Below are 14587 nucleotides of genomic sequence, written 5' to 3'. Positions count from 1 at the left end.
AGGAAAAGACCAGGACCAGCGAGGTGCTGGCTGAGGAGAAGAACATGAAATGAGTAGTGGGGAGGGGAAATATTAAACACTAATTATGATATTTTATTACCTTGATATGTATATAGTGGCATATATTAACCGGGGGCTGTATTGTCGTAATTTATATTATAAGCCAGTTTCCCCCCCTTTTCCCCTCCTGCTATCTTATTTTAGAGGTGTTGATAGTGATTAATTTTCTGGTATAGTCTTTAGACCATAGGATCCAGGTGAGGTGTGCCTGAACCAAGAGAGGAATTGACATGCTCAGACACATAGGTGGTGAGTGCATCTTTGACACGAAGGTGGCTGTGGGATGTGAGGCCGGGGCTCAGTGCTGTTGTGGAAACTGGGAGGTCAGTAAGGTCGGAGGTGGGCACAGGCGCTAGGCTGTGGTCAGGCAGCCTCACATCCCAGCCTGTGTGGCAGCAGTTACAGGTCTGGATTCTGCGCCAGATTGTGAGATGAGACCAGTGTGAGGTCTGGGAAAAGCCCTGTGGCTCCAACAGTGGCAGGCACAAGGCTTTGCCAGCATTGCTGGTGTCCTCCAGGAGTTGCCAACATCAGAGTGGCAGGCGGCCAGGACTGGGGTGGGGGGTCTCCGAGACTCCCATACTTTCCCATCTCCTGATTTTGGCTCCCTGGCCTTGCCTTCTGTATTAAATACCTTTCTGCCTAAAATTCCTCACGTGGTTTGGATTTTCCTGACCAAGGCCTCTCTGGTAAACCTGCTGACCAAGGAAGGGACGCTTCCAGTCCCCTCTTCAAGTGGATACACTCCCGCCGTACTGTCAAACGGGACAGAAACGCGCAGCATTTCAGGAAGAATCGGAAAATGAAAACTGTGCGACAGTAAGGAAGGAGGAGAAAGACCCCCTCCAGTCAGCGCTTCAACTGCCTCCAACTCCATGCACCCTGCATCGGGGGCTGGCTGCTCTCCAAGGGCTGAAGGACTAGGGCTCATTCTGGAGCTCATCTCCTCTAGTTCCGGAGCACGGTCCCGAGGGCTCCCCGGACAGGCAGGGCAGGGACTGCAGGGCCTCCTCGTACTTCTGCAGCTGAGACCAGAAACCCGGGTTGGGCTCGGCCACCGGGCGGGCGCTCTTCACGGCCTGCGTACGGACAGCAGAGGCTGACCTCAGCGCCTCGAGGTGCTCCGCGCCCCTAACGCCGGGAGGCCCGGCCCACCCGGGAGGCCCGGCCCACCCGGGAGGCCCGCCCACCCGGGAGGCCCGCCCCACCCGGGAGGCCCGCCCCACCCGGGAGGCCCGCCCCACCTGGAAGGCCCGCGCCAGGCTGAGGCCGCGGTGCCGCATGAGGTAGGCGGTGCAGACGGCGGCCGAGCGGCTGCGGCCGTTCTTGCAGTAGACAAGGCAGGCGCCGCCGGCGCGCACCGCAGCCTCCATGGCGGCGCAGGTGGGCTCCAGGTGCGCCAGCAGGTCCTCGGCCGGGTCGTCGAACACGGGCACGCGCAGCTCGGCCACGCCGGGCGTGCACGGGCCGGGCTGCTGGCGCGAGACGTTGACGCACAGGGTGACTCCCGCGCGCGCCAGCAGCTCCGGCGCGGCCGCGGTGCGCGCAGTCCCGAGGAACAGCGAGGGGGCGACGCGCACGAACGGCGGTGGCGCGGGCGAGGCGACCCCGGAGACCTCGCGGCGGCTGGCTTGTCGCGGGTCCATGACCCGCGCCCGGACGCCCGGTCCGCGGGACTAGTTTGGGCGGCCGGGCGGCCCGCCGGGCACCCCCGGGGTCCTAAAGGCCTCCGAGGGTCCCACCCGCGGGGCCCTGGCTGCCTCCGCATTGGCCGGGCAGAGCGGGGCTCATCCTCTGATTGGCTGCGGATGGGGATGGCGGCCATTGGCTGGGCTCGTGGTCCGGCGGGCGAGTGGGATTGGTCGCAGCGTGGCGGGCGGGGCCGGGTCGTTGGGATGCATGGGCGGTCCCTGGCGGGACGTAGAGGACCCGGACCCGCGATCCTGCGCGGGAGGCCGGTGTTCTCGCCCGGGCATCCTGGGCTGGATAGACCGTGGCCGGGGCCGACCTGCGAGGCTGGGCCTCTAGAGCTGCAGTGCCTGTCCCTGCGCCCGGGGTGGGGGGTGGCTCACCGATGCGGGCACCCGTCCCGGAGCGGATCTGGCCGTGGAGGGGGCGGGTAGCGGGGCCCCAGCTGGGCTCGGGGAGGTGGGCTTCTCCAGCTGCCATGCGGAGGACAGGGCCTCCCCTCCAGTATCTTCTATATCGTTTTGTTGGTAGGCTGTCTGGCTTCGCTTCCTCTTAGGAACTGATAACTGTATTGCTGGCCGAGGTGCCTTTTAGTACAGCTTTATGTTTGTTCCCTTTTATCTGCTTTCCTAATAAATTGCCCTTTGTAATTTCTGCATTTTATTTTCCCTTTTATTGTAAAACACAGTTCATATGAAATAAAACTATTTGCTGTTAAATTTTCATTTCTTCATATACCAGTATTTTTATTTTTCTTAATTTTTGGTTCATCTTTTAAAAAAGTTAACATCGTTTAGGGGCTTCTGGGTGGCTCAGTGGGTTGTGTCTGCCTTCAGCTCAGGTCATGATCAACAGGTCCTGCAGGTCCTGGAATCAAGCCCCGATTTGAGCTCCCTGCTCAGCGGAGAGTCTGCTTCTCCCTCTCCCTCTGCCACTCCCCCCTCCCTCCGCTTGTGCGTGTGCTCTCACAAATACATTCTTAAAAAAAACCCACATCATTTAATGTCCACATAGTTGCCACATAAGACTTATTCAGGTTTTTCTGATGGCCGGTGTCATTCAGGGACGTCTTTCCGGGATCCGTTTCAGTGAAAAGTAGCTATCTTGCAACCCTGTATACAATGCTATTGCACTTTGTTTTATTCTAATAATAGTAAATGTTTTTTTTCTGATTCATCTGTAACAAAACATCACAAACTCGGCTTAAAACAACAAGTTTATTTTTTCCTGTGTGTTTAGGGTCTCCAAATCTCCCTCTTATCAGGACACTAGTCATTTAGTTTAAGGCACATCCTAATCCAGTATGACTTCTTGACTTGATTAGTTGCAAAGACCCTATTTCCATATAAGGTCGTTCACAGGTACCAAGGCTTAGGATTTAAACTTGATGTTTTGGGGGGATGCCATTCAACCTGCAACAGATGGTATGGTTTACCAAATTTGTAGGATATCTTGAAGTTGACCATTTCTCTCTCTTTTTAAAGATTTTATTTGACAGAAAGAGAGCGAGAGAGGGAACACAAGCCGGGGGAGTGGGAGAGGGAGAAGCAGGCTCCCCACTGAGCAGGGAGCCTGAGGAAGGGCTTGAACCCAGGACTCTGGGATCATGACCTGAGCCGAAGGCAGACGTTTAACTGACTGAGCCACCCAGGCGTCCCTCTTTCTCTTTTCATAGCAAAGGAATTTTATTTTATTTTTAAAGATTTTATTTATTTTAGAGACAGAGCAGGAGTGGGGGGAGGAGCAGAGGGAGAAGCAGACTCTGCACTGAGCAGAGCCCCATGGGGGGGACATGATTCCACCATCCTGAGATCATGACCTGAGCGGAAATCAAGAGTCAGACACTTAACCCACTGAGCCACCCAGGCGCCCCCGAAAGGAATTTTAAAGACAGTTTAGTCTGTGCTTATAATTCCCAAGCTGCAATGGGAGGGAGCAGGGCAGAGAGATGGGACCTGAGGGGGAAGGATAAGAGGTAGAGAGGGGATCCAGGAACCCAGGTAGGTATGAAGGGAGAAGAGAGGTGAATTGGGAGATAGAGGGCTGGAGGAAGCACCCCAGAACCCTAGCCAGAATCTACCCACTGGGGAAGGGACTGGGCATATGGGCTTTGCGTATCCCTTTCCCCATGTTCTAAAGGGCAGCCTGGGCTGAGGACCCTGGACGCCGCGCCTGCAGAGAGCCCCACCTTTCTCAGAGGCTCCAGTGGCTTCAGTTGCGGAAAGCCCTTAGCCGTCTCCCACCGCTGTGCCTCTGCGCCTCCTAGTCTAGTTTACTGCGCGCCTTCCCGTTTGGAGAGCTCCTGCGCATCCTCTGAAGCCCTATTCAGGACTCCCTCTCCGCAGTCTTCTCCAGTGACGCCTCGGTCCACACAGCTAATCCTTCTTGTCTCTGTGACTTGGAGCCCATAGGTCGCCTTGTCCCCGCACCGGACCAGAAGCTTCGCTCCGTGCCTGCCACAAACTTGTACGGAACCGACAAAAACCGGCTTCGGAGTCCCGCAGAGCTCTTCAGATGTTGGCTCTTCGGCGTGTTGGCACGTGGCGGTGGACAAGTTAACCTCACTGTGCCTTGGTTTCCTCCGGTGTCTCACGGACACGGTCCCCGTGCGCTCTTCGCGGGGCCGTTGGAGCATTTAGCGCCCCCCTCCCCCCCCGCCAGGAGCCCTTGGCCCAGAGCGGGCTCCCCGTCCTCTGCTGGACGTGGACGTCGGTGTCCGCGGTGGAGACGGGCTGGCCGGGTCCCCGCGCCTCTCCCTGGCGGAGCTCAGACGGAAGGCCGGCACGCGCAGAGGCGTGGGGGGCTCGGCGCGGGCGCGCGCGCCGGGGGCCCTGTGAGGTCACAGAGGGGCGCCCGGCGTTCGGCCGAGGACGCCCGTGGGCGGGGCCGGGCGCGGGGATTGGCGGAGGCCGAGAGCCCAGCGGGCACGTGGGCGGCGGGTGGGTTGCCGGGGAAACCCGACGCTCTCGGCTCGGGGCGCTGCTCTGGGCTGCTCTGGCGGACCGGGGCGGTGGGAGCCAGTTCTCTGAGCCTCGGTGCGGCCCTGCGGCAGGGGTGCGGCTGCGATCCCGGCGGGAGCGCGGGGAGCCGGGAAGGGGCGTGTCCCGGAGCTCTGCGGGGGCGGCGGGGGAGGCCTGTGCCGGGGACTCGACGCCCCCTGGGCATGGCCCTCCGTCCTCCCCGGGCCGGGACAGGCAGGACATTTGGGGCCTGGCGGGCTTGAGAGGCTGTGAGTGTGAGGTCGGGTGAGGACCGTGTCCCCGCACTTGGCCGTCCAGCCCTCTCGGGCTGGCTTCAGAGGCCCGTGGGGGAGGGGGCGCCTACTGTTTGTGGCCCCTCTGGGGCCAGTAGCAGGCGTGATACTGAGCCCAACACAGGGCCCTGAGAGGTCGTGCGAGGGTGGCTCCAACCGCCCTTAACGTGGTTGCCGCCCCACTGGAGGGACGGGGACCTCCTCAGGGCGCCGGCCAAGGTTTCTCCGGAAGTTTTCAATAGGATAGGGGCGTCGACCAGGTTGGGGGGATGGGACTTCGTTTCTCTGACGCGGATGGGGGGCTGCGGGCCTGTCCCTGGCGCCCGCCAGGAGCTCTGAGGGCTAATGTGGGTCCCTGGCTTTGCTTCCAGGTTCGAGGACGAGAGGCATGGAAAATAGTTATTCTTCAGCCTTCTATTATGAAATCCCAGATGTTGACATCTATGAAAATCAGCTGGTGGGGAGGGGCGGTGAGCCTGCTGCCCCCACCGAGGACCTGGGGACCCTGGAGAGCTCCAGGACAATGGATATGCTCTTTACCAAAAGGTGCGGGGTGGGGTGGGGGCTCCCACAGGGGGGTCCCAGCCTGACCCTGGGGACCACTTAGCTGGGATCCAGCACTGGGGCAGGTGTTAAAAAACCGCTAAAACTTATTTTGCCCTTCAAAAGCTTGTCTCTGGAGAGACAGGAAAACCTCAAAGTTGTATCAGCAACCACTGAGGAAAATTACAACACTGGGTAACGAGGCCCCTGCTGGATCTCTGCACACTCCTTCTGGCTCACCCACTCTGCCTTTCTGTGTCACCTTCTCGTGGCCTTAGGAACATCTGCCTTATGGAGTTCCCAAGTTGGTACAGCTTCTTCACAGTATGGTAACTGTGAGCGATGTAACACATCTCAGGTCTACTGTGGGCCAGGGGCTGCCCTTAGAGTCTTACCTTGGCATCTTGTGAAACCCAGCCTGTAATCCTATTGTATTTGTCCCCGTTATGGACTGAACTGTGTCTCCCTGGCTCTTCCCCACTCCCAGAATTCATGTTAAAGCCCTCACCCCCAATGTCATGGTGACTTGCTTTTGTCAGCAGAAGCTCGCACACGCTTCAGCCCCAGCTGTCCTGGCCTCTGTCCTAGTCACAGGAGGTCTGGAGGGCCCTCTGAGCGTGGGGTGCATTCCCAGCGGAGGGTGGGCCGGAGTCCCAGAAGCTCTGCCTCAGTCTGCAGCTGCTCCCGCTCCCACCGGCCCCTGCCTTTCTCCAGGCTCCAGCCCGAGACCCCTGGTTGCCAGGCCGCCTTGCTCTCCTCTGGCCAGCACACCCCTCCCATGGATCATCCGTCCTCCATGCACCCACACACCCAGCCCTGGAGATGGGGCTTTTGGGGAGTAGACTTAGATGAGGTGATGGGGCCCCATGATAAGATTAGTTCCCTTATAAGAAGAGGGAGAAGCTAAAGCTTTCTCTCTCGGCCATCTATGAACTAGGAAGCTGGCCTTCACTGGGAATGGAGTCTGCAGGCCCCCCCGGTCTCAGGCTGCCAGCCTCCAGACTGTGAGAAATAAATGTGTGCGATCCAAGCCCCCCAGCCTGTGGGGCTTGGTAATAGTCTGAGCAGACTGACGTAGCCCCTCTTTTACCGATGAAGAATGTCCTTGAGTCATAAGGGGTGTAGGGAAGGAACCTGTTTGGCAGCAGAACCAGGTGGTCAAGCCCTTGCTCACCTTGCCAGCTGACCATTTCCAGGGACCCCCCACAGCTGACTGGTGGTGTTAATGATGTTCTTGCTTGATCGTAAACTCATTTCCATTTATTTTTTTGAGAATTTCCATTTGTTCCTATTTGTTTAATTGAGGAAGTAGGATCTGTGCCATGCAGCCAAGTGGGAAGAGAAGTGGCGTGTGAGTTTGCTAGGGCTGCAACAGGCCACCACAGGCTGAGTGGCCTAAACAAGAGAAATGTATTGTCTATCAGTCTGGAGGCCGCAAGTCCAGGGTCAAGGTGTGGGCAGGGTGGTTTCTTTTGAGGGTGTGAGGGAGACTCTGCTCCAGGCCACTCTCCTTGGCTTGTAAATGGCTGTCTTCTCCCTGTGTCTACATGTCATCTTCTCTTCATGTGTTTCTTTGTGTCCATACTTCCCCTTGGCTGAAGGGCGGTAGTCACATTGGACTGGGCCCACCCTAATGACCTCACTTTAACTTGGTCACCTCTGTGAAGATCCTGTTTCCAAGTACAGTCTCATGGTGAGGTGCTAGGATTTGGGCTCCAATAGAGAATTGTGTGTGTGTTGGGGGGGGGGGGTAGGGACACAACTCAACCCATAGCCACAGGTAAGCAAAGAAAAAACAAACCAAATCTGAGCCCCCAGATTTTATCATTGTTGCATGTGGGTGTCTATTTTTCCCGGCTGCTTTCTGCAGATGCATCATAACACGGCACATGGGGGTTCTTGTGTTCTCAGGAGACTTTGTGTCCCTTCTTTGGGCAATGCTTTGTTAAGCCTCTGTGGCTCATAGCTGGCATGGGAGGGCTGGCTGGTGTAGGGGACCAAAGTCTGGAGGTTTCTGTGCTTTGAGCAGCCCAGCTAGACCGTCCACCTGACCGTGGCACAGGTCCGTAGACCAGAGACACCAAGACGCAGAGTCCCCAGGGTGCCCTTTCGACTTTGGAGGGAGGCAGAGAGGGGGGCCGTGTGTGTGATGGGGGGTAGGAGTAGGTCCCCTTTTAAGTTAGGATTTGTACTTTTAGATAGCAAGAGCAGAAAAGAAGCGAGCTCACCTTGATGCCCATTCTCTGCCCCTTGCTGTGCACCCACCCATCCCTGCAGCCTTCCATCTGTCTGTCTTACTGGTCAGCTTGCTGGTCCTCTTGGACCAAAGCTGCTTCTCCTTCTTTAGACCATTCATTGGTCCATGCATGTCTCCCAAGTGTCCACTTCCTGCCGGGGCACTGTGGACTGGAAGAGGGCACAGGCTTGCCCCACAAACAGCTGGAGTGGGGCGACCATCTGCTTCCAGGTAGTAGAGCTGGTCGTGCCTCCAGAGCACTGGCAGCCATTCAGCCGTGTGAGACAGACACAGGTGCACTTGGGCCATTACTGCAGCCCCGTGCCTCAGTTTCCCTCTGCAGAATGGGGGTAGCAACAGCGTCTGCCCTGGGGGGGGTGGGAGGAAGGACTGAGATGGCGTGTGGTTCTCTCCGCCGTCGCTCCTCAGGCCTGTGCCGGTGTGGGTCCTCCTTCCCCTGCTCTTCACCTTCCTAGGGACATCCCAGAGGCCCTGGAGGAGGAAGAGGAGTCCAAGGGTCCCCCCGGGGGGCAGGACCTGAAGGACGCCTACATCCAGCTGATCCAAGGCGTGCAGGAGTGGCAGGATGGCTGTGTGTACCGAGGGGACTTCGGGCTGGACATGAAGCTGGGGCATGGTGAATTCTCTTGGCCCACGGGAGAGGTAACCAGCTCTCGCTGCTCCTTCCCTCCTGGCCAGTCTCAGCCAGCCACCGCTCTCTCCTCTTCTTTTCCTTTTTCTTTTTTTTTTTTTAAGAGAGGGAGCAAGGGAGCGGGGTGGTGGGCAGAGGGAGAGGGAGGGAGAGAGAGTCTTAAGCAGGCTCCGTTCCCAGCTCAGAGCCTGACATGGGGTTGCATCTCACGACCCTGAGACCTGGGCTGAGATCAAGAGTCAGACACTCAACTGCCTCAGCGCCCAGGCGGCCTGGCCTCTCCTCTCGTAAGAGGGACGTGAGGTGAACTTGCAGACCACCGGCCGGGAAGGGTGCAGGCTAATGTCTTTCCCACATGAGAAATGTCTGGAGAGACACATTCTCACAGACTTCCAGGGTCATGCCTGCGGTTGGCCTGGGTGTCCCCAGGTCGAAGCTTGGGAAGTATTACTGAAGATAAATTCTTATTCTGGGCGACTGTTTTAAAATCACAAATTACTGTATCAAGTTGTATTTATGTTGGTGAAATGGCTTTGTATTTAAGGTTAAGCAGAAGGAAAGGATCTTTTTAACAATCAAGCGAAAGCACGCTCTAGAGCCCACACAGTAGGGCATGTCCGGGACCCCAGGGGAGACCCTAGCGGACTGGCTGCCGAAGCTGCTCCCCCGGGGGCCTCTGGGAGCGTGGGGGCAGCCACGGCCTCAGGCAGCACCATGACCGGCACCCAAGCTGTGGCTGCCTGTCCTTCCGGCGGGGAGATTTTCAGAGCATGGGTATGAGTGTGACATGGGAAGATGTCCCGGTAGGGGACTTTGATTCAGTAGCTCCAAGGGCAGTGGACTGGTGGGGCCCTGGTTCAGGCCCGGTCCTTCGCTAGGAATGCACCGCACGCTCAGAGGGCCCTCCAGACCTCCTGTGACCAGGACAGAGGCCAGGATGGCTGGGACTGAAGCGTGCGCGGAGCTTCTGTTGACGAATGCTAGTCACTGTGACGTCAGTGATCAAGCACGGACCCCTGTGGGTTGTTTATTGTCTTAGTTCTCAGCTAGGTTCTCTCTTTTTCCCAACACTGTAGTGTCCCACAGCCCCGTTCATGGCTTTTGGGAGGTTTGGGTGACCTGCCCTGCAGAGCCCAGGTTCTCCCCGTGAAGGGAGACCACAGTTGGGCGGGGGTATTGTGATGGAGCCACGGCTTCATTATTGCCTGGCAGGGACCTCAGGTCCGCTGAGCAGACGCTCATCCAGCTCCCGAACTGGAGAGGCCAGGGGACAAGAGGGCATGCCACTCACGAGCAGTGACCTTAAACTCGTTAACTGTGTTCAAAGGACCAGACCAAGCATGTCAGCTCCGGCTGGTGAGATGAGGCTCCCGGTCTGGGAGGGCCAGGGAGGGATGGAGCCCATGATGGACAGGGTCCCTCCGGTGCTTTCTCCCAGGGAGTGGACAGAAATCCACATGCATACACACCCAAGTGACCAGAGGGTTAAATATCCCCCCTGCAGTTCTACACAATTTGCCAGTTAACATTTTTTTTTAAAGTTTGGTGGACTCTGATTTGCTCTACAAAACCATGTTAATTAGATGGGTGTTGGCGGAAGATGGGCAGCCCCAGCCCAGTGCTTCTCTGCTCAGTGAGTGTCTTTGTGCTGGACAGGCTCCTCAGAACTGTAACTGAGCCTACGTTCAACCCAGGTGAGACTGAAAAGGGCCTTTGTTGGCTCTTGGAACTGAAAAGTCCATCACTGGGGGTCATGTGGCCCTAGGCTTGGCTGGATCCAGGGATTCCAATGACCCTGTTGGGCCCCTCTCTCCCTATCTCCATGTGGGGGGTCCAGACTGACCCTCCGCCATCTGGCAAGCCCACGGGAGCTGCATCACATGCTCCTGGAAGAGAGGACAGGCCCTAGCAGGACACTAGTCTGGCTTGGGCATGGGTCCTGTGGCCAAGTCCAAGTCAGGGCTGGGGCTCGGGGGCAGGAGTCCTCAGGTTGGCCAGGCTTGGTACCATGTGCCTGGGGGCTGAGGTCAGTCCACCACCAACCCCCCAGGGAGTCCTCTCCATTACCAGAGGAAAGAGAAGGGACACTAAGCAGGCAGCAGTCAGCATCCCATTCCTCCAGCGTGGTCTGTGAGCATTGCGGGACCCGGCCTGCTCCTGGTGTGGAAAGAGGCTGTCAGCCATGCCCCAGGGTCCGGACTGGCTGTTGGAAAGTGCTTGGAACGGGCGTCACATTCTTTTTTCCTCCTGAGGCCCCAGTAGAGGGGCAGACTCGGACAGACCCGCCCCTAACATCGGTGGGGCTTGGGACAAGAGCAGACATAGGCCTGCATCCATGGCTCAGTATGGAGGCGTTTTAAATCAAAGCCACACCAGTGCTCCCCACCAGGGTCCATAGCCTGCCCCTGGGGCCACGCAGGGGAGCCCGAGGCTGGTGCCCCCTCCCCCGCCCAGACCAGCCTGCAGCCTGTGAACCCAGGCAGGATGGAGCTGAGCCCGGGTCAGAGCTCCTGAGTGGAGCCCGCTCCCACCCAAACCCAGTCATGGCTGTAGCAACACCTGTCCAAATGCCCCTGCCCGAGCTAGGGCAGGCGAGGGCGAGCGCGGCCACTGGGGCGCGGACCGCCTGGCACCTGCTCTGCGGCACGTAGGTGACCATCTCTAACAGACACCATGCACCCAGCTTGAGGGGGGCCTGTGGCCAGAGTGGCTCTGGAAGGCGGGGAGGAGCGGCTTCTCAGGCGCGTCCGGCTCGGGGCTCTCTTCGCAGTCTTACCGCGGGCAGTTTTACCGCGACCACCGCCACGGGCTGGGCACCTACCTGTGGCCCGATGGTTCCAGCTTCACCGGCATGTTTTACCTGAGCTACCGAGAAGGCTACGGTACCATGTACCAGAAGACCAGGCTCTTCCAGGTGAGGGCCAAGCCGCCCCGTGTGCGGGGGTGGGGGGGCGGGGCCGCCCAGTGTGCGGGGGTGGGGGGGCGGGGCCGCCCCGTGTGCGGGGGTGGGGGGGGCGGGGCCGCCCCGTGTGCGGGGGTGGGGGGGGCGGGGCCGCCCCGTGTGCGGGGGTGGGGGGGGCGGGGCCGCCCCGTGTGCGGGGGTGGGGGGGGCGGGGCCGCCCAGTGTGCGGGGGTGGGGGGGGCGGGGCCGCCCAGTGTGCGGGGGTGGGGGGGCGGGGCCGCCCCGTGTGCGGGGGGTGGGGGGGGGCGGGGCCGCCCCGTGTGCGGGGGTGGGGGGGGGCGGGGCCGCCCCGTGTGCGGGGGTGGGGGGGCGGGGCCGCCCCGTGTGCGGGGGTGGGGCGGACGTGCCCCGTGTGCAGGGGGGAGGTGGGGCCGCCCCATGTGCAGGGGGGAGGTGGGGCCGCCCTTTGTGTAGCGGAGGGGCGGGGCCGTCCTTTGTGCAAGGGAGGGGCGGATGTTCCCCGTGTGCAGGGGAGAGGTGGGGCCGCCTAGTGTGCAGGGGAGCGGCGGATGTGCCTCTTATGCAGAGGAGAGGTGGGGTCCTGCGTGTTCAGGCCACTGGATGAAAGGATATTTAGGTTCTGGGGAATTTTATTTGTGCAACAAGTGGTAGCTTTCTTATTTTTGGAGATTAAAACAGTACCAGTAATAAAATACAATAATAAGGCTCATGAGGAGAAGAACACGAGTGAGAAGACAGGCCTCTTCCGGATCCATTTTCCAGAATAGGTCTGGGTATCAGCGCGCTGTGTGTCCTTTAGAGTCAACTGTAAATGCACCATAAATGTTTAGTTTTTTTATACATAAACTGGGTCATTCCACATATAGTGTCTTGAAATTTGCAGATAAGATACATTTCCTCCTTCTATTTCCTCACAGTAAACCCCACCCACTTTAGTATATATACAGTTTCGCAAGCCTAGAGCTGTGTGAACACACTGGACCGTTCCATCCCCCGATGTTACCCGTGACCCTTTGGGACCGGTCTCTCCTCTCACCCCAGCTCTTGGCCCGTCCTCTGGCCTATAATTTACCTTGGCAAGAATGTCCTGTTAACAAAATACAATATGTAGACCTTTCACTTAGCAAAATGCGTTGGAGATCCACCTGCGTTGTGGTGAGCCGGTAGGTTCTTCCTTAGTGCTGAGCGCTTGGGCAGCACCCGGCTCCTGCACAGTTGTCCCCGCTGTTGGCTAGTTTCCAGCTTTGGGTGGTTATGAATCAAGCTGCTATAAACCTTTATATATGGTGTCTTGTGCACATGTGTGTGCACATGTGTGCGTTCGTGAGCACGCGCAAACCCCCCAAGGCCCTGAGGCTCATTGGAGTGAATCTCCAGCCCCTCCCTCTGCCAGCCCCCAGTGACCCTGCTCTGCTCGTTAGCACAGGTCTTCCTTTCCTGTCATTTCAGGTCCTTGGGACCCTGCCGCGGGGGGCACTTCCTGTGTGAATTCTCTGGTGTAGGGCATGATTCTTTGGAGATTCAGACGTATTTGCGTATGTCAGCGATTCGTTTCTTTTACTGGGAGGCAGTATTCCATTGCGTGGATATGATACACAGTTTTGATTTGATCTTTCCAGTTTTTGGTTATTACGAATGAAGCTGCTAAGAACATTTGATTACAAGTCCTCACGTGCATGTATGTCTATTTTTGCATTTGGATAAATACCTGGGAGGGGACTGCTGGTCGTATGTTAAGTGTATGATGAATTTTATAGGACACCTCCAAGTGGTTTTCCAAAGTGGCTGTGCCTGTTCCGTTTCAGCTCATCACGTGTGAACGTTGTCCTTGCTCCACATCTCTGTCAGTGCTTGGCTTTGTCTGCTGTTTTCATTTTAGCCACTCTTAGGCTTATCAATATTTCTTTCCTAGTTCTTGCTTTTTTTTATATCCTAGTTACAAAATCTTAGCTTAACCCAAGGTGACCAAGATTTCTGTCTGTGTTCTCGTCTACGTGTTATGGTGTTAGCACTGACGTTTAGGTCCGCGATCTGTTTTGAGTTCACTTTTGCATTTCACGTGAAGCGGGGGTCAGCCCTCCTCCAGTCCCCTGTCTGACCCGTGGGTGTCCAGCTGGCCCCCTGCCGTCGGTTGAGAAGGCTGTCCTCTCTCCACTGCTGGCCTTTGCATCTTTGTCAAAAACCACATGTGGAGACACATGTCTGGTTGTCTTTCTTCCCGTGATGTCAGGATTGGCCAGTGGGGGCCGGGGTCTGCTGTCCTATCCCATCTGTTACGATGGCGGTCTCGTCTTAACTTCTCCTGATTTTGGAGAATACCGATGACCGTTATTTCATGGGAGGGTGTAAGACAGTGACCTTCTAAATCTATGATTCCTCCTCCATTTGTTAACTGGAATTATTTTCTAAAGATTTTATTTATTTATTTGACAGAGAGATAGACAGAAGTGCACAAGCAGAGGGAATGGCAGAGGGAGAGGGAGAAGCAGGCTCTGCACTGAGCAGGGAGCCCGATGCGGGACTCGATCCCAGGACCCTGGGATCATGACCTGAGCCGAAGGCAGCCGCTGAACCGACTGAGCCACCCAGGCGTCCATGTGAACTAGAATTCTTTTATCTACAAGATAAAAGCTGTTTGGTTACTTGGAGGTAGTTTAATGGGAAAGGCAAAATGACACTTGATCGTTTCCCTTTCTTTGCTAGTTGTCAGGGTCGGAAGGTGATTACTGTCTAACATTCTTCAGTGGTGGTCAGTGGAGCTTAGTGGGGTTTTTCCATATCTTTATGAACTCATGGATTTTAATATACTTGGTTTATCTGTACATTGCAGTCGTTAAGCTTTTCGATGCCCAGTTGGCACTGTTTGGTCAGGGGGAGCCTTTTTCATTTGGCTCTTGCAATTGACACAACTCCAGCAGGCTTTGGTGGCTTTCTTGCCTTTTGCAATGAGGAGTTGTCCCCAGCTCATCCATACACTTCCTGCTCTGGACTCAGAATTGACTTTACCTGGCAGGCCTGGTTCCACAGTGGGAAATGGTGTTTAGAAACCACAGTTTCAGTGCTTATTACTACTGTGTTGGCTTGGTTTTCATATTTAGTATTTTTAGTAGCAGATCTAGATAATATATATTTTCTAAATGAGAAAATTTACCACCGGTTCATACTGATGTCTCCAAATCCAGTTTAGGAATACAGAGTTTTTACTCAACAGCCATGGTATTGTATTTGCAT

The 14587-nt window shown here is 56.9% G+C and overlaps 2 protein-coding genes and 1 long non-coding RNA gene across 14 annotated transcripts in view; 1 reads left to right on the top strand and 2 right to left on the bottom strand.

Annotated features, from left to right (window-relative positions):
- Nucleotides 1-72: 72 nt before the first annotated feature.
- On the bottom strand, nucleotides 73-1811 carry DUSP28 (dual specificity phosphatase 28). Of its 2 annotated transcripts, none has more exons than XM_027588992.2 (2): nucleotides 1305-1811; nucleotides 73-1085 (listed from the first exon to the last, which is right to left on the bottom strand). In XM_027588992.2, exons 1-2 carry the CDS (start codon nucleotides 1704-1706, stop codon nucleotides 981-983), a joined length of 507 nt encoding a protein of 168 aa, XP_027444793.1. In that variant the 5' UTR covers nucleotides 1707-1811; the 3' UTR covers nucleotides 73-980. The 2 variants fall into 2 exon arrangements, with proteins under 2 accessions (XP_027444793.1, XP_027444792.1); XM_027588991.2 differs by having other exon boundaries at nucleotides 73-1139; nucleotides 1305-1807.
- A 1136-nt stretch (nucleotides 1812-2947) lies between these two features.
- LOC113919607 lies at nucleotides 2948-4569 on the bottom strand. Its single transcript, XR_003519062.2, has 2 exons — nucleotides 3938-4569; nucleotides 2948-3161 (listed from the first exon to the last, which is right to left on the bottom strand). It is a non-coding gene; the product is annotated as an uncharacterized LOC113919607 (long non-coding RNA).
- Nucleotides 4570-4695: 126 nt separating this feature from the next.
- The window catches only part of ANKMY1 (ankyrin repeat and MYND domain containing 1), a 47937-nt gene continuing 38045 nt past the window's right edge, over nucleotides 4696-14587 (top strand). For 7 of the 11 annotated variants that reach the window (XR_003519061.2, XR_003519060.2, XM_027588989.2 and 4 more), the window contains exons 1-4: nucleotides 4696-4803; nucleotides 5374-5548; nucleotides 8258-8444; nucleotides 11204-11347. Coding sequence is in view for 9 of the 11 variants with exons in the window: in XM_027588989.2 (XP_027444790.2) it covers nucleotides 5391-5548; nucleotides 8258-8444; nucleotides 11204-11347 (489 nt within the window). In the remaining 2 variants the exon portion in view is untranslated. Of the gene's footprint in view, nucleotides 4804-4858; nucleotides 4979-5373; nucleotides 5549-8257; nucleotides 8445-10036; nucleotides 10128-11203; nucleotides 11348-14587 lie in introns of those variants that run through there. The other 4 variants (XM_027588982.2, XM_027588983.2, XM_027588987.2 and 1 more) reach the window with 4 other exon arrangements.

Source organism: Zalophus californianus, chromosome 3 (genome assembly GCF_009762305.2).
Source record: "Zalophus californianus isolate mZalCal1 chromosome 3, mZalCal1.pri.v2, whole genome shotgun sequence".
NCBI lineage: Eukaryota > Metazoa > Chordata > Mammalia > Carnivora > Otariidae > Zalophus > Zalophus californianus.
The sequence above is the reverse complement of the archived record's forward strand: the minus strand, read 5'-3'. Positions and strand labels throughout refer to the sequence as shown.

Bases quoted from the DNA above. Each gene is read 5' to 3' on its own strand.
- DUSP28 (XM_027588991.2), bottom strand. From the start codon at position 1,706: ATGGACCCGCGACAAGCCAGCCGCCGCGAGGTCTCCGGGGTCGCCTCG. The intron at 1,140-1,304 runs GTGGGGCGGGCC...GTCCGTACGCAG, and splicing joins GCCTGGCGCGGGCCTTCCAG to GCCGTGAAGAGCGCCCGCCC.